Source organism: Aptenodytes forsteri, unplaced genomic scaffold (genome assembly GCF_000699145.1).
Source record: "Aptenodytes forsteri isolate BGI_AS27 unplaced genomic scaffold, ASM69914v1 Scaffold357, whole genome shotgun sequence".
Classification (NCBI taxonomy): domain Eukaryota; kingdom Metazoa; phylum Chordata; class Aves; order Sphenisciformes; family Spheniscidae; genus Aptenodytes; species Aptenodytes forsteri.
Genome location: NW_008795671.1, coordinates 1,014,771 through 1,033,647, shown reverse-complemented (window position 1 = coordinate 1,033,647; position 18,877 = coordinate 1,014,771). Strand labels below are relative to the sequence as shown.

At 38.9% G+C, this 18,877-nt stretch overlaps 1 protein-coding gene across 1 annotated transcript in view; it reads left to right on the top strand.

Moving 5' to 3' along the window:
- UTRN (utrophin) overlaps positions 1–18,877 on the top strand; it is a 419,780-nt gene that overhangs the window by 127,183 nt on the left and 273,720 nt on the right. The window contains exons 22-33 of the mRNA XM_009282506.2: positions 511–723; positions 6,529–6,642; positions 7,483–7,638; positions 8,582–8,752; positions 11,004–11,183; positions 11,865–11,999; positions 12,509–12,658; positions 14,067–14,228; positions 14,579–14,707; positions 15,176–15,349; positions 15,961–16,116; positions 17,673–17,843. Of these exons, the coding sequence (XP_009280781.1) occupies positions 511–723; positions 6,529–6,642; positions 7,483–7,638; positions 8,582–8,752; positions 11,004–11,183; positions 11,865–11,999; positions 12,509–12,658; positions 14,067–14,228; positions 14,579–14,707; positions 15,176–15,349; positions 15,961–16,116; positions 17,673–17,843 (1,911 nt within the window). The remainder of the gene's footprint in view (positions 1–510; positions 724–6,528; positions 6,643–7,482; positions 7,639–8,581; positions 8,753–11,003; positions 11,184–11,864; positions 12,000–12,508; positions 12,659–14,066; positions 14,229–14,578; positions 14,708–15,175; positions 15,350–15,960; positions 16,117–17,672; positions 17,844–18,877) is intronic.

Sequence of the window (18,877 nt, the reverse complement as noted above, 5' to 3'; positions counted from 1 at the left end):
CGGGGGTTGCCCCGACCCAGGTGCAGGACCTTGCACTTGGCCTTGTTAAACCTCATGAGGTTCACACGGGCCCACTTCTCCAGCTTGTCCAGGTCCCTCTGGATGGTGTTCCGTCCCTCAGGCGTGTCGACTGCACCACTCAGCTTGGTGTCACCTGCAAACTTGCTGAGGGTGCACTCGATCCCACTGTCTATGTCATTGATGAAGATATTAAACAGTCCCAATGGTCCCAACACGGTACTGTTGGGACAGTGGACCCCTGCGGGACGCCACTCGTCACCGATCTCCATCTGGACATTGAGCCGTTGACCACTACCCTCTGTTTTTGCTGCTTAAAAGGTTGTTTGGACATCTCTGCTGCAATAACTGGAATACCACTCTTCACTGAATCTGTGCTCTGCACAACAAAACGTTTGACGTACTTGTACTTGTATGTAAGTGTGTGCCTGTTGTATGGCTAATACTGGAAGCAGACATTTATTTTTTTTCTTTTTTTTTTTTTCATTGTAGACGGTTTGTGAGACACTGGAAACCCAGAAGCCCAGGGTGGATAAACTTGCTGAAGAAACAAAGGCTTTGGAGAAATATGCTTCTTCGGATATAAAAAAGGTCTACACGCAAGAGTTCAAGCATGTGCAGGGACACTGGGACAAGTTAAAGCTCAAGATTTCCAAAGATGTTAAACTACTGGAGGAAATTACATCCAAGCTGAGAATATTTGAGGTAAAATGAAAGGGTTTTTTTGTCATACAACTCATTGGTTTAGAGCCCTTTCTTTTCCTGTGTTCCTGAAGGAGTCTGGATGATACTGGTTGAGAAGCGAAATGTTGATGGGCCACTAGTCTGGCAGAGGCTGGAAGCACATATAGTGTATTTGTAGCAGGGTAGCAGAGGACTTTTAACATGCTCAGGAAATTATTTTATCTTCTCATAGAATTACTTTTCACTTAAAATTGGCATTCCTTGTCTTTCAAGCAAAGTAGTTACACTAAAGTCAAGGGTATGTCAGCTGTGCTGTTGGAGGCTTGATCCCACCAGGGGCTGAGTGCCCTCTATTGTGGTTGGTGTCAGATGCCCAATGCCTTACTAGTTTGACATCTAAAATTGGAATTCCATACCTGCTACAGAAAACCTGCTCCTTCAAGTGGGGTTTCTGTCAACAGTAATAAAGAATTAGTACAGCCTGTTAAAAAAGGAAGTAAAGAAAATGTTTAGATATAGTGAGTTTTCCAGTTCCAACAGATGGCCTCTGAAGTGTCAGAAAGGAGAGTTAAAGAATTAAGATTAATCAGCACTCTTATATTTTATATATATATACACACACATGTATGAAATCCCGCATAACAGAAAATCCCAATGCTTTAAGAATAAAGGGATTAAAAGCAAGAGTATTTAAAGGGTATTTAGATGTTTAACCCATTGATAAAGAGGGGAGTGGTAAGTGCTTAAGTAACTTAGCCGAGGTTGACTCAGTATTAACTGGTTAGATGGGTTTCTTTGTGATTGCTTTAAGTCCCTTCTCTAGGCTATTTATATTCCTCTGGGGAGAGGAAAAAAATAATGAAAACCAAACGTGTCATGATTTAGCCCATGGCAATATTATTGTGACCCAAAAGTTAAATAGGCACTAAGCATTCTTCAATATCAGATTGAAAGTATAAGCTGATCAGAGCAGTATAAAAGCCCAAATATAGTGCCTTTTTTTTGCTAGAGTGATGTTTAACTAGACTTTAAATAAGTTTCATATTATTTTCATTATATTTTAAACTTCAAAAAGCAAGAAGGTGCTTTTAGAGATTCTCTGTCTCTCGGGATGAAGGCACGTGTGCATTAGCTAACAGAAATCTGTATTTTCACATGCATTAAACGTATTTTAATGTGTGGAATTATTTATATTCTTTTCCATTTAACGGAGTATGTATCACACACTTTATAAACATAAGCAACTTGCTGCATGCACTCATTTCAGAACATTGGTGCCATGCATGCACACCACCACTTTTCCCCAAGTTTCTTTCAATCTTGATCTCCCCTCCCTCTGAAGCAGAAGACTTCTTTTATTTGATAGTGGATTCAAACTAAGTGGTTTGTTTTTGGGGTTTTTTTTTCATTTTAAGCCAGACAGGATCTTTAATGATGACTCAAGTATAGACACGTGTTTAAACTGAAATTTATATTAGTAAGGCCAAGTAATTGACTTGCATGATGTTGCGGTGAAAGTTGGACAAGCTGTTGCTGATTATGGTTCAGAAGTAGTAAAAGCATCGTCTTTTTTCTTTTTTTTTTTAAAAACCGCAAACCTGGAAGAAGTCATAGTACGGGTAACAGATTGTAACTAAATGACAATTAAGAGCAGAGTGCACACCCATGCTCCCATAAAAAGTTTTACTTGGGGGAAAAAGGCTGGAGGGAAAAACTTGCTTCTGCTCTTAAAGCGTTACTCGCTAATTACTTGTTTCAGGACCTGAGCTGCCCCTAGCAGTGTGTGTGTGGGTTGTGTGTGTATGAATAGCATAGGGATGATAGTCCAGTCTAGGCTAGTGAACTTGTAAATGGAAGCCACAAACCAGCCTATGAATAGGAGGAGGAATTCCAGGTTTTCAGAGGAAAAAAATGTGTATTTCTTTATATAACACTTTTGTGTAATATTGTTAGGCTGTATTACCTGAAGCATAAAGATAAAAGCTGTCCCTCACCCCACCCTCCCTTAAAAAACATGTTCAGGAATATGTGTACTTGTGCACTTACATTTGAAAGAGTTTCTGCTTTTAGTCTGGTTCCTTCAAACCCATCCTTCCGTAGCTACTTGCAGCAGCCTGTAGGATGATACGGAGCTGTGGAGGAGCTGATGCTGCTGGTCAGTGTGAGCTGACTGCCCAAAGTGAGCTGGCTTGTACAGGAGCCTAAAAGAAATTAACTTCTAGGGCTTAGCCAAGCCCTTGGTGATTACTTTCCAGCAACCTCCTCCTCATTAATTTTTCTCCTGACTTTGACCTAAATATACAATATCCCACCATGTCCCATTCTCTTCCCTTCTCTCTTTCTGGTTACACTTATTAGTTATTTAGCATGACAGAATAAATATTCTGCATGTGAGCCTGCCTCAAGGTCCTATGTGCAACAACTTTCTATCAGTCTTGTTCTTCAAATGATTGCAGCTTTCCAGTTGCCTTGATTATCTGTAGCTACACTGAGCAAGACCTACTTACCTCATCAGTTTTAGCAGCATTTTTTTTCTCCCTTGATTTCTTGTAAGTGCAGAACTCTTCTTTTTCTGTACTTGAATCACGTTCAGTTGAGTGGTCTGTACCTGCACCTACTTTCCTAAATAACACCTTTAACTGGGTGAAGAACGGCTCCTGAAAACTGAAATTCTCTCTCACGTTTAACTGAGAGTAGGGTACACATGTGCAGTATTAGCACATGGTTTTTATTTAGTAATCAATTATTCAGTTTTTTCAGCCAAAGGTGAAGTGCCCTGTTCTCCACAGCTGTCCAAAGTGATGTTGGTACCACCAGGTATGTGAAGCACTCACTGAAAGATGTGGATTTTTTTATGCGCATGGGAGTTTTGAAGAGCTGTGGAGAGGAGAGCATTGAAGCTGTGCGGTGTTGTGTAGATCTGAGAGCAGAATTTTGTCCTGAGTGATATGTTAAAAACTTTCCTGTTACCTTAAAAAGAAGTACAGAAGCTGAAAAAGAAATTAAAGCAGAAGAAACAATGGAAGTAATTATTAAATAATTGAAAATGGAAGAAATATGTAGTGGTGCTATCTGTAGAAATATGGAGCTTACAGTGGGGGTGTTTTCTCATGAACTGAATTTTTAAGTACATAGTTCCTGTGTTTTCTAAATGTTTCATAAAGCTGTCAGTGGATGGACAGTCATGTATTTATATTCTCTGATTTTTCCTTTTGAAGGAGTGGTACTAATCTTTACAGAGATTTTTGTAGTCTAGCACTGCATGAATAAAAATGAAAATGTGGAGCAAGTTGAATAAAAAATGTTGTGGACGGCATTGGACAGATCAGGATGGAACTTGCACTGCAAGAAAGATTGATACGGGAGACTAGGTATATGGTCCTGGTGCAGACACTGAATGGGTCAGTACTGGAGATGTGATACCAGACACAAGATTAGTTTGGAAAATGGCTAGGCGGTGTTTCCTTGGTTAAGAGAGGAGCTGAAGCGTCTGGCTATTAAAGGAAAAAAAAAGTAATTAAAAGTGGGGGAGAGAAGGAAAAAAAAAAAGGAAAAAAAAGAGTGAGTGGCAACCCTTGGAGAACATGTGGTCGTGTGCAACTACACACAAGTGTTGGTTTATCTTTAATGTTTCTTTTTTCCTAATTTACCTTTAAAAACTGGCATTTCCCAAAACAGCACTCCTCACATTTAGATTTTTGGAAAGAAACTGAATGTATTCTCATTTTAACAGTGAGCAGATAAGTGAATGGTGCTTAAAATGTCCTTGTTAGTCTGAGCAGATCTGCCTGTGGGTTCTGCTGCTTAGGTGGCCCTTCTTTCATTTGTGATATAACAGAGACTCCCTGAAGCTGACAACACGTGCATTAGTGACATGATCTGTGTTTTACTGTGAGACTGTAATAGTCATGTGATCAGAAAAGTAGACAAGGCTCATTTTATCAGTTTTGCATCTTGTATTTTCTAGAAGAAAATTTCTGTATCTTCTATTCTCTGTTATCATACCTCTAATAATGCATGGCTTGCTGTGTCTTTGATTATGTATCACCTTCAATTCTTTTAAATCTATTGTATGGCTGTACATCATGTGGTTTTTCTAGGACCGAACAAGTTAAAATTCAGCACATTTGATCTCTGTTCCTGCCTGGAATAAACTTTAGAAACTGATCCAGTGTTTTAGTTTGTGTCTAAAAATTGTGAGCTCTTGTACATCAACAACCTACACTGGGTATTTGACCATTAGCAATTATTTACCTGTGCAGTGCAGGAGCAGTTACTTCATTAAACTTCTGTAGACTTGGCTTGTGACTCAGCAAGCTATTTAAATGTGTGCCTAACTTTTGTGAGTAATTCCATTTAATTCACTTCAGCTACTTATGTAAGTAACTTACTGTAAGCAAGCTAAATTAGGTATATACTAAAATGCCCTGTCAAATGGCAGCCTGTATAAATATGTATTTTTTACATTAAGCCATGGTTCACTGTTAAGCTTCCTGGGGTCTGTTTTTTGGAAAATGATTTTCAGGCTAATCAGCTGTAAGAAATTCCCCCAAAATGGAAAAGGAATGAAGAAAATGTCATGACTTCGACCTCTAATGGTAGCATTGGCCTAAAAATAAACATGATCTTAGTCTAATGGGTTTTCATTAGTGCAGATGTATTTTTGAGAAGCAGCGTGTAATGTATTGATCTTGAAACAACTGTTATTGCAGGGTTTTTAAGGAAACAAAGTGTGTGCTTTCCTCCTCGGTGTCATGCAGAGTAGAAGGTGAAGTTGATGAGCTTTTACTTGGCTTCTCAATAACAGTGCTCTGTGGTGATGATTGTGTCAGAATAAAAAGATGCCATCTATTAAACACAACCAAACAGTCAAAAAAATGTCGATTAAAAAAAGTCTGACTATATTATTAAAAAATTGCAATCACATAACTCAGTTGAACAAGGATAAGGAAAAACTTTCTTCCTGCTCTAAGTTTGTGGTGGTTTTGTTTGTAAGGGTGTTTGGGAACATCCACGATTGCATGGGAAGGAGATGACAACCCTCCTGTCTCCCTCCCCACCTAGCTCATCACAGGATATAAGGCAACTGCCAAATGTTAGGTCAGATAACTCTGAAATTGTGTATGTATTTACTTTTTTTCCCCCTGTGCATTGATGTAGTGAGTACAGTAGCTGCTCTTGGTCTCAAACAGCTAGATTTTTTTTTTTTAGTGGTTAGTCTAATCCTCTGTGGTATTTTCCTTTTATGCTCGTGTTTCTCTGTAAGGCGAATGGCTTTCGCAGCATAGCTTCTACCTGTCAGGTATGTCTAGCATTATCCCCATCTCTTCTCCCCACATATATTTCTACAGGGCTCTCTCTTTTCCTTGGAGTGCAATATGTCTCTCAAACAAGTGTGGTGGAAGCGGTTATACATAGCGTTTTCCTGACAACAGAAGCTATTCCCAGCCTTCAGCCAGGTCCTTCATGTGAAGGGTAATCACATACTTCTTGAAGCCATGCTTGCCTCCTTACTTGATTCCATGTTTCTTGTGTGATAGGTAGCCTGGAGCAGTGCAGTGTTAATTAAACCATGCTGTGGCATGGATGGGAGAATATGACTATTGTGAATTTAATTTTCATATAAATTTGAGAACAGAGAAATTGGGGGGGGAACCCCCAAACAACCAAAACCAAAAATTAAACCAAAGGTGGTCCGATTCAAAACCAAGGCAATGCAAGCAGCTTGTAGAATATTCTTTTGACACTGCTAGAAGTTGAAATGCAACAGCCATACATTCTTCATCATGGCGTTGTATCAACTCTTCATTACTGTATTTGATTTAGGCTGATTCAAAAGTCGTTCAGAAGTGGATGGATGGTGTGAAAGACTTCTTAATGACAGAAAAGGCTGTTCAAGGAGATACCGAAGGACTTCAAAGACAACTTGACCAGTGCACAGTGAGTTTTGCTCTTTTAAGGAATCTTTTGAAATAAATGACTAGCATCTCTTCTTTATTATTTTGCTTGCATTATTAAATATTGTCCATGGCATATTCCATAAAGCCTGCCAGAAAAATTGTCTTATCTTTCTTCAGGGCACACTTTAATTGGTTCCTTGTGTGTAGCCATAACACTTAGTACTTTTCAAAGGTCTTCACCGTATTTACAAATACTCATCTACAAGTTGACATTATTTCCTCTGAAAATGTTTATGTATTTTTCCTAATTGTGTGATTAGGGAATTGAATCTATGAGTGAAAAGTGCTTTCTGCATTAAAATGCCAAGGGCAATAAAAATAACAAGCAAATAACTCTGAAACTCCTAGGGTTTTGGAATTGTATGTGCCTTACAAGTAAGATTCCTTCCTAGCTGGTGGCACATAATAATCACAAATAGGTAGAATTTCATCTTATAGTAAGTAATTACAGTGCACCTTCAAATGTTTTGGGTTTTTTTTTGGGGGGGGGGAGAAGAATGAGTCTGAGGTATGCCAGAAACATCAGGGTATTTAGTGCACATAATCTTCAAACTTGCGTTGTTCCGATGTTGACATTTGGCATGCAAGAATGTTTGCGCTGTGTATGGCAAGCTGTATTTTGTTTTTTAGTTGCATAGTTCTGATGTTTTGGGTCACTGAAGGATTGTTTTAAACAGCCTGGTATTGAACACAGCATCAATCTGCTTTTTTATTAAAGTGTCTCTGGAATAATTAAAAACTACAAAATTATTGGTATCCTATAAATTTATGTAATGTCTTGCTAAAGAAGAACATTCATTTTTCTCTGATGTGTGCTCAGATGTTTGTCAATGAAATGGAGACGATTGAACCATCGCTGAAAGAGATGAAAGAAGTAGAGTCTGCTTTAAGAGCTCAGCCTATTGCAAGCATAAATACTTGGGCAAAGTCTAGGCTAGTAGACTGCCAGACTCAATGGGAGAAACTGAGCAAACAGGTGAGTTCTCCATACGTTGCTAGTGCTTGCTTGTTACTGCAGCTGTTTGTTCGGTTGTGTGGCATTGGTAGGATGGCGAAGAGGTGAAGCAGTGGGATGAGTATGTTTTACTTGTTCCACTGTCAAAGTGGCTTAAATCCAGCTTGGCCCAGTGAGTCCTTCAGAAGTGCAAATATGTGAGGGGACACCTGTGCAACAGTAGTTTTGTTTGAATACATGCACTTCTCAGTACCTAACTGGAAGGAGTGAGCTCTTTAATTGTTTGTAACTAAAAATTAATTTGTTCACTTTGCCTCATGCTGCTTTTTCTGGGGTGGGTGGGAGGGAAGTCTGACCTTTTTGTTGTGTTGTTCCTGAAATCTGGAATATTATTCTGCCCTGTGTAATTTCTGCCTGCTTCCAAGCAGCTTTAAAAAATAAATGGCTATAAATAGGCTACCACTTCAGTCTGGTGCATTTGGTTGTTTCTTTTGGGTGGAAGCTTTCTGTTGTCTGTAGAAACATAATTCTTTAGTTGCAATGCCTGGTGAGGACCTGTGTTGGAGAACCTTGCTGTTAATATAGAATCCAGATTGCCTGGGCTGTGGAAAGAAGCGAGGCCTGAAGGGTGTCTTAGTGCTCTGTATAAAGAGACATCTAACTATATGATACTTGTGATCAGAAGAGGGTTTTTTTGTCTGACTTTTTCCAGGGATTGTTTTCAGTTTACATGCAATGAGGAAAAAACGGTAATTTTCCTCCCTCTCTCATCTCTAGATTTTTTTGATCTGCTAAAAAGGGATCATGAGTTTGTGTGTGTGTAAAAGTAAAAGTCTTTTGTTAATTAAAAAGGCCTGAAAATGTTTTGGTAGTAAAATGTTTTAACAAAGACTTGTGGTTTTTCACATACACAAGGACATTTAAGTAACAAAACTGCTGTTTCTTTCTCCACCTTGGATTCTAGATCGTTACTCAGAAAAATCGCCTGTCTGAAAGTCAGGAAAAAGCTGTAAATCTGAAGAAGGATTTGGCAGAGATGCAAGAATGGATGACCCAAGCTGAAGAAGAATATTTGGAGAAAGATTTTGAATACAAGTCCCCAGAAGAGCTAGAGAATGCGGTGGAGGAAATGAAGGTCAGGAATAGAAGGTCATTGTAGAGACCTGATTAAAGAGAAACAAAATTTAATGGCTTTGGGGGCTCACCTTTTGTGGAATTATTACCTATGTGGAAAGGAGCTCAGGTCATGACAAGATTAGTGGTATTTTTCAGCTTTGCTTTGTGGAATTTTTGTTTTTAAAGCACAAACTATAAAAGCAGATGTTTTATTTGGCCACGAGGGGTAGGGATTTCATAATGAATAGCAGCTTGCCCAGCTGTTGAGCCAGGCTTGCTATGTATAGCATATTAAACACTAAGAATATGGAAACTTATTGCAGGAGATGAAACTTGAGAAAGAAAGAAAAGGTGATATTATACCTGTCTAAATTAGCGGTTGTGTAAACATACTCTTCTGCTTCTAGCTGTTGGGCTTCAGTTTCTTGTCCCCTAGATATAGTAACTCTACATTTAGAAAAGCAGTTTAAAACAGTTCAGTTGTAAGGTTATCTTGTGTTCCTCATCTGTTGCAAACGGTGATGCTGACCCCTGCTTCTCTAATTTTGGGACTGGTGGCCAAAAAAAATGGAGAGGAAGGAGCTATTTTTGTCTCATTATAAATTACCAGTTGAATAGATAATTTTCTTGGATGTATGTACAGAGTAAACAATAATTTTCTCTCTGGTTTTAAATCTGAGAGTTCAGGCATATCTTCACAAATGTTTTGACTTGTATGTACGTTATTTAAATGAACATCCACTACACTGTTACTCGATGGAGCATAAAATAAAGAATTTTTTCTCCCTTACAAGTGCTTTGACAAATCTATTTGAAGTTTTGAATTGTTCTTTTTTTGTAGGGGCTTTCTGAAACCGTCTTTAACAAGTGTTTTAATATACTCATGTCCTCTGAAGCCATTTGAGATCACATAGTCTGACAGCCTGCTGAACACAAGCTAAGAAAAGAAAGAACCCTCTTTTCATTGGCAAATCTGAGAGACTTTGAGCACATTTACCTTTGTCAAATCCAGATTATATTCTGTACTTTTAAATTTGGCAGATATGTCAGTGACCCAGTAAGCTTACTGTAACACTTGCATATCCTCTTTCATTTGCAGTAAGAATATTATGCTGGGACTACTTTTAGGACTGGGAAAGAACACTCTTTGTATATTTGACCAGGAGCATTTTTGCATAAGGGTTTGAAAAACTTCTGAGCTTGCCTAATTCTGCTCTCATTTGAACAGAGAGTGGAACTCCTGCTGACACTTGAAGGAGTAGGTTTAAGATGAGGCTAGGTATTTTTTGATAATCCTGCCATAAAATGTTCCCCAGATTTTCCATTCTTTGCCCTTCCATTAACTGGCTTTTTTTTTTGATTGCCTTACATTTAGAAGACCTCACGAACAATATGTGCAACAATAATGCTGTCATGTACTAAATTCTACCATAAAGTGCAGTGCCTTATATATCAGAGGTACTTTAAGTTCATAAAACTCCTTGAAACCTGAAAAGAAAGACATATAGGACAGTCTCTATTTCTGGAGCCTTCTAGTTGTCTCAACAGAGAGAGGCTCGGACTGGTCTGCGTGATCTGTTTTCCAGCTATCCTGCTTCCTGAATTCTGGTTAGGGCAAAATTTGACAACTGATAATATGATTTCTCCAGGCCCGTGTGTTGGGAGTTGTACTGTGCTTATCCTGTACATTTGCTACCAAGCTCCTCTGAGTGCAGTTGGGTTGAAGGAATTCTTCTGGTTGTCCTTTTTGCATGTTCCTCTAGCGCACCCAACAGCTGTGGGAGAAGTCCCAACTTCGTAGTTGCATGTGTCCCGGGTAATTATGTTATCTTTCTTGGATAACTTTGGGAGATAATTACTGAGCTTGGAGACTCATAACTTCTGTAAATTCACCCTACCTTTTTCTCCCCGATATGCTTGTTTTTAGCAAACCTCTATTTTTTTTCTCTGGTTCATTTCTCTTTTTCATATCTGTGAGCTAGCATATAAATAGCACTGAACTTAATCTTTTTTGCTTTGAGTCACGGATTTTTAATGAACAAACCATAAATGGTAAATATGTCTGTATGTTTAATAAAATAGGATTTTTCAACGCTTACTAACGTAATCTGAATTCCACGCAAGTTAGCGCCATGTTTTGTTGTGCTCAGACCCAAGAATACTTTGGCAGCAACACTTCCAAGGTTAAACTGCTGATCTTTGGTTTGAGTGGTGAATACCTGACTGTATAGCAATTGAGGGCTGATCGTGTAATACATTTCTTTGGGCAGAGAGCAAAGGAGGATGTGTTGCAGAAAGAGGTGCGGGTGAAGATTCTCAAAGACAACATCAAGATGTTGGCTGCCAAAGTGCCGTCTAGTGGTCAGGACCTGGCGACCGAGCTGAACGTTGTGCTGGAGAACTACCAGCTGTTGTGCAATCGGATCCGGGGGAAATGCCACACTTTGGAGGTAAGAATGATAGCTCTCAGCTTAGTAAAATGGAGGCAGGTGGCACAAGAGGAGTGGAGAAGGACACTGAAAATGTTCTATTTTGTCACTGAATCTAGTAGCTTCAGCATAAACGCATTTTTCTGCAGCTCCTTTCCAAGATTACTTTCCCTTGAGATGACATCCTTGGAATTCATGAGACACCATCTAACTTTACTTTTATAATATGTATTGTAATCAACACTTGTGCAAACAAGTAACCTTGTCTCACAGCTCTGTTATCCATCCATGCATGTTCCAAAATGACAAAAAGAAACTTCTCAGAGATTAAAGGTTGAAATATGATGATAATTAGAACATGTTGATTATCATTTGGGGTAGGTTGTGTATGTCCTATCTTTCAAGAGGAGTGGATGCATTTTGTTACATTCTTAAATCATTATAAGAATCTGGATGCCATTGATAATTTTAGCATGAGTTTAGAGACTTCTATGTGTATTTTGCATATTTCTCTTTATCTTGCTGCTATAGTTGCAGGTTTTTCTGCCTAGAACTTACTGTGCCATGGCATGTTTTTGTATATTTTCTACTTGCCTATTTTAGGTGAATGTCTCAGAAACGTAATTTCTTTAAGCTGTTCATAGGGTATATGAGCTATGCCTGGCATTCTAGGCTAATTTATGTTTTTTCTGTTGCTCCTAGGAGGTGTGGTCCTGTTGGATTGAGCTGCTTCAGTATCTTGATTTAGAAACAGCTTGGCTAAACAGTCTGGAAGAAAGGGTGCAAATGACAGAAAATCTGCCTGATAAGTTGGATGCTGTCAATGATGCTCTTGAGGTATTGTAGTCGTTCTCTCAGATTGGTAACTTTTCTGGTAGCTCTGTTTAAAAAAAACATAAATTCTACATTTCAGTAGAATACTGAATCATGTGTTGAATATTCTGATTCTTCAGGTTAAATGAACATATTACTCTGAATCTAGAATGGTTATTTGTAAGATCCTCCACCAAAAGCTGAATTTTGCTGTACATGATTGTGCCATACTTGGTACCATGATAAAATTGTATGCTCTCTCCTGTCCTGTGTCAACTGGTTAATTCCTTCCAGCACGGTAGTATGAAATGATATGAATAGGCGAGAAGTGCTGTGAAGTTTAATTATCTAAAGCAAAATGACCACTGTATTTGCCTTGTGCCATCATGGATTAAGCCATAACTAATTCATCTTTTTAGAGCACTCTCAAGTCATTTGAAGTGTAAAACTTCTGTGCGTGCAGCCAGATTTCCACCTCTGAAAATGCAGTAATATTCAGTATCTTGACCTTTAAAACTTTCTCTGCTAATTAGTCTCTGGAATCAGTCCTGCGTCATCCAGCTGATAATCGAACCCAGATTCGGGAACTTGGGCAGACACTGATTGATGGAGGGATTCTTGATGATATCATCAGTGAAAAATTGGAGGCTTTCAATGCCCGCTATGAGGAATTGAGTCACTTGGTAAGAATTTGGGGGCAGGGTTGAAGTAGACTGGGTTTTTCAGCTCAGTGGTCTGAAATGATTCCTGTTAGATAACTGGATTCATAGATACAGGACTGCAATACAGGAAAAGAGGAAAAAGCTTCATAATGTTGTCAGCTGTTTTCAATTTGGAATGATGCCCTAAGAGCAGATGCTTTTTTTTCCCTGACTTGAGACAGGTTTTGTTTTGCACACTTGCACACCCTTGCACTGCGGGGACCCTCAGGTAATTTTGACAAAAAGACAATTCCAGTCTCAAAGGGGACAGTTCAATAACTGAGGTTAATATTCTTTTCCTACTGCCATAAATACAGGTGAGCTGCTCACTAACTGTAAAAATGAGGAACATGAATAAGTGACACTTTCTCTCTTTGAAATAGCTAGGAATAAGTCACACTGAAATAAGGAATAGAAGAAAAACATTCTTCTCATTCCCCATCTATTATGTTGTCCCCTTCCTCTTCTCATACTTTAGTCTAATCTTTTCTGGTTTTAATAAGTAGAGGAAGACTAGCTGTATTTCAGGTTGCATAAATTTGTAACTTGTGTTCTGTATCCTGGTAACACAGGCCCCTGCCAAATTGTAGGACGGGCGCTATTCTTCTGTCACTGCCAAAGTGTAATCATAGAGGGAATTTCAGTTCATCCTCCTTACAGTGAGCAACATGAATGCAGTGCCCTCAGCTGGGGGCTATGTGCTGTCATTTAAGTTAGCATTCACTATTGTTTTTCCTGTTACGACAGTACTTTATTCCCATGTAAAAACTATCTGCTTTGGCAGCTGCAGTGCTGACATACTGGGCTGTTGACAACTTTCCACATCTGTGTGTGTGTACGCACCCAGTGGTCTGTGCATGTGTTGATAGTGGGGAATTTGTGTTCCCATGCAAGTAGTGACATTTCGGATGAACTTAGACGTTTTGCTGCTGAAGGGAGAGGCAGTGGAGGGAAGGAACTGTGAACCTCTGTTTTCACACTGTAACAGAAAGACAGGGTTTATTGTTTTGAAAGAAAATGTGCAAGTTTACACATCAAACAATATTGATCTGTAGTGTATTACCAAGTCCCTGATTCCCATTGACTAGCTAGTTTTTGAAACCGGTATATTTTTAACAGAATACTTTCTTCCTGAGGTGATAGGAGAGACCTGTTTTCACTATCCTGTGTAGCTAGCAGCAGAACTCTCCTATGCCATTGTTTGTCAGTTACTGGTATGAGTCACAGCAGGCTTCAAAAATTGCTGCATTCTAGGGCTTGATTTTGCTCTTTTTAGACAGTCCTCCTGGCATAGGATTTTTTGGGTCTCCCCCACCTTGTTTTGGGAAAGTTTAATATAATTTGTATTGAATTACTGCTCCATCTTGTCTTACCTTTCTGTCCCACTCAGGCGGTGAGCAGGCAGATCGCCTTGGAACAGCAGCTTCAGACCATGCGAGAAACCAACCACATGTTGCAGGTCTTGCAGGAAAACTTAGCGGAGCTGGATAGACAGCTGACATCTTACCTGACTGATAGGGTAGATGCCTTTCAGATGCCCCAGGAGGCCCAGGTATTCCAGTATAGCTTTTCACTACAAAACATTTTGAAATATCTCATGATAGTGCTCAGCCTAGACTTAGTAATTCATGAATGCTTCATTTCAGTCGTGTGCTGATGTACTAGGTGGTATCTCTTGTTATCTGGATTGTTTTCCTGTTTTAAGAAGGTTGTATTGAATAACAATCTTAACGGCTTTCAATTTAGCAAGCTGTCACCAAAGCCAGAATATTTAAAATAAACTTTGTTTAACTTTTACAGAGTGGATTTACTTCTGGTGGGTAGTAGGTGGTTAGCAAGTTCCTCTTCCTGTCTCTGCAAGCAATTTTGTAACATTTTTTTCCTGTTTCTATGACGTGGCAGAAAATTCAAGCTGAGATTGCAGCTCATGAATCCACCCTCGAGGAGCTCAAGAAAAGCGCTCGCTCTTTCCCTCCTGCTTCTCCTGAATGCAGGTCTCCCCGTGGTGGAACTCAGCTGGATGCTTTGCAGGTAAAAATACGAGTCGCACTAAGAATTTAAATGTGAAGAGCTTCTGGTTTTCAATTATACACTGCTGTTGTCAGCCTGTAAATTGCTTGGTGCGGTCAACCGAACCTCAGGAGTAAATAGTATATGCTTTTACATGCTTTCATTAGGAAACAAGCAGCACTAGATGAATCGAATAAGGAAGTTTAAATTTAATAAGTATCATGGGATAAATGCTGAAATTCAGAAAGTCTCTGTATTTTAGTAGAATGGATATTTTGAAAGTGTATGATACAGAATTACAGCTCTCTTGCACCTCAGGTAGAGATTAGGAATAGGTGATGGAATTTGGCTTGGCAAATAGTGTTGCTATGTATACTGAGTTGTGGCATGAGAGGTGGGTTAGAATCTGCAGGGGGAGATGCTTTAAATGTTATTTTTTTGAAGTGCAGATATTAATGTAAAACAATCTTATAATATTCATTAAAACAGAGAAAACTCCGTGAAGTATCTACAAAGTATCAGCTTTTCCAGAAACCAGCCAATTTTGAGCAGCGCATGTTGGATTGCAAGCGGGTGTTGGATGGCGTAAAAGGAGAACTTCATGTCTTGGATGTGAAGGATACTGACCCAGATGTAATCCAAGCTCATCTGGACAGGTGCATGGTAAGTATGCAATGTTCTTAACTCATGCTTGGGGGTGTTTTTTTTATTTTTTATTTCTCGCCTAAACTCTCTCCTGAGAAAACTTTGCTTAGCAAAGTCCTGATGGAACTGTTACAACTCTTTGCAAAATGCCAACAGAACAATTGATAACTAAAACCCTCTAATTCTTCTGGGTGAGAATGTGGACATAAAAGTAGTGGATTGTTGATCACAGATGTGGTGGAACAGCTGAGTTTTTATAAACTCCCCTCCCTGGCTTATCCTTGTGTTACGGAGAAGCATCACTCTAGGGGCAAGTTTGCTTGGTTCTTAGTATTTGAACAAAACAAATACTATACATAAGATCGAGTACAGATTGCAATGTTAGCCTTGCCACATGTGGGTGGTGATATGGAGTAAATACTGCTAAATTATTGGAATAATACTTTTTTTGGATGAAAATTAAAACTAGAATAAAATATGGAACATCAGGAGTTTGAAATCTTCTTGGCAAACATTGCTCTTCATCCATAGCTCAGAGTTTAAGTGCAATCTGATGGTCAGGTCCCCAAATGAAACAGTCTGAAAATCTGCACTACAAATTGATCACCAATATACGTATTTGTTTTTAGAAACTCTATAAGACTCTCAGTGAGGTGAAGTTGGAGGTTGAAACTGTCATCAAGACAGGAAGGCAAATTGTACAGAAACAACAGACAGATAATCCCAAAGGGATGGATGAACAACTGACAGCATTGAAATTTCTTTACAATGACTTGGGGGCACAGGTAAGAAAAACAAATGTACATATGAAGATTTGTCTGCATATAAATTCCCTTCTCTGTTTTGATGTTAGATGCTTTTTTAAGTTTGATTATGAAGTTGATACTATATAAGCTAGTTGCCACATCCAGGAGCAATCAGTTGAGAGATTAAAGATTACACATAACAATCCTGTAGTTGTGCAAGACCCCTGTGCTCACAGAGTGTTCCTGAAGGGGAGGTAGGCTTGAAGAAAGGAAGGCTCACAGAGCTTTCATCATTCTGGCGAAGCTGGCCTGATATTCATTAAAGTCTTTGAGCACTGTTGTACCTTCTCTTGTCTGTAAACCAGCCTGCAAGATAATTTACTATCAGATTGTCATATGAGAAGTTTGAGTCAATGTAAATTATTTTAGGAGGTGTCATGATGGTTTCTAATTGTAATCCATCTAAAGGGTTGCTCTCAGTATGCAGTAGAAAATGCAAGCAAACCTATATTTCCCATGAAGTGCATTAAATACTGAGTTGAGTAATTTTCTTAGTACTTGATTAGTTATTTATCAAAGTGAAGTGTTAAAAAATGGTTAAACCCGTAGGGGGTAGGAGGGAAATAGGGTATTCTTTTCCTACCTAAATTAAGACAGAAGCCCAAGCAGACTCATGCCTGTTCAGTGCACTGTGAATGAAGCTGTGGGTAAGTGGCCAGATTACATTGTTGGAATATCTTGAAATGGGCCCTAGCAAATATTTTATTGTTGTAAAGTGGAGAACATTCACGAAGCTGTATATTCTAGTGGAATCTGTACATCTATAACTCGGAAAGCATGTAGACGAGAAATTGGGAAAGGATAGAAAGGCAGTGTTATTTGCAGTATAATGTTATGATTTTGTTTGTGTCTGAATTTATTTTTTTTTTAGATCTTCAAAGAGTGCATTATTTTGAATAAATATATGCAAACACTGAGTTGAGACAGAAGGCAATTTTTCGAAATGTCAATTGATTCTGACTGCTATGGTTGGATTTATTCTCAAGTCTGTGTTAAAGTTTGACCAAACTAATTGTGTAGCCAGTGTGAAATAGAATTGATTATACTGCAGCAAACATCAGATTTCATATTCACTTTACTGAGATGTTTTCAAGGGCAGACTAGATTTTCAGTGAATTTTTTCTTTACAGCTTTCTGCTAGCAGGTCTATCAAAATACAAAAAGGAACTGAATTGTACCTGTGTGAGTAACTGACTGGATTCTATATCCCCTTGAGTTTCAGTTAAAGGATCATAATAAACGAAGTTTAAACATCAATTTGATTACTAACTATAAATAAGTTGGTATGCAGGCTTCTTTGTCTCCTTTAAGTGTATCTTAATTTAAAATTATACTAGATTTATATATTCTGCTTTGTATAGTAAAATGCAGATGTTCATAAATGACTTCTCAGGGTCCTTTCCTAATGCAAGACAGTCTTAAGATGCAAGGATTTTATATATTCGGGTGGATATTTTAGCTGGCTAGCACTTTTGGTTTTGCTATCTTTTAAAATCTAATTTTGTTTTCTTTTTTCCTTTCTGTTTTTTTTGTAGGTGACAGAAGGAAAACAAGACCTCGAAAGAGCATCCCAGCTGGCACGCAAAATGAGGAAAGAGGCTGCCTCTTTGTCAGAGTGGCTAGCTACCACTGAGGCTGAGCTTGTGCAGAAGTCCACTTCAGAGAGCTTGCTTTCTGATCTAGATTCAGAAATTGCCTGGGCCAAAGTAAGCATGCTTTAAATATCTGTAGAATAAATTTCATCATTATGGCAATACTATGTAAAAGTGGCTGTGAATTTAAATCCCTGCAACCTGTTCCTAGTTCTCTTACATCATGAAATTTTAGTAGATTCAGTAGATCATATTCAGTACCTTACCTAGTCTGATTTGTTTCATTTCAGGCATCTTGCCTCAAACTTAAATGGCCAGTGAAATATTGAAGATCTTACTACATGTTTGGTATTAATAGGTATTTAAATGACTTACTGTATCTCTAACACAGTTCATAAGTATAATATTCTTAATTATCAGCAAATATAATTTTGGGCTGGGTCAAATATTTTACCTGTAGAGCAAAGTTCATTGACATTTGTAATGAAAAATTGAGTTTGTAACTTTTCACTGAAACAGCTTTGTCTTCAAAATTGTGACTTTGCAAAACAAAAAGCTCCTGTAATTCCTTATTTTCTTTCATCTAAAAATTGGAACTTTTCATGGAAGCAGGCAAATGTGTTACAATTATTCTGCAGCAAAGTATCTATTTTCTCACACTGTAGAAACTTGTATATGTAATAGTTTGAGTTAGCAACAAGTGTCAGCTGATACAGTTCAGCAGTACTGATCTTTCCAGTTGTTTTCTGTCACCTTTTACTTTTGGAATAGGTCTGTGTACAATCTTAAAACTTGAAAGCTTACAAAAGTGCAAGGTCCTGCACCTGGGTCGGGGCAACCCCCGGTATAAATACAGGCGGGGGTATGACGGGATTGAGGGCAGCCCTGCCAAGAAGGACTTGGGGGTGCTGGTGGGTGAAAAGCTGGACATGAGCCAGCAATGTGCGCTCGCAGCCCAGAAGGCCAATCGTATCCTGGGCTGCATCCAAAGCAGCGTGGCCAGCAGGTCGAGGGAGGTGATTCTGCCCCTCTGCTCTGCTCTGGTGAGACCCCACCTGGAGTACTGCGTCCAGCTCTGGAGCCCTCAGCATAAGAAAGACACGGACCTGTTGGAGCGGGTCCAGAAGAGGGCCACGGAAATGATCAGG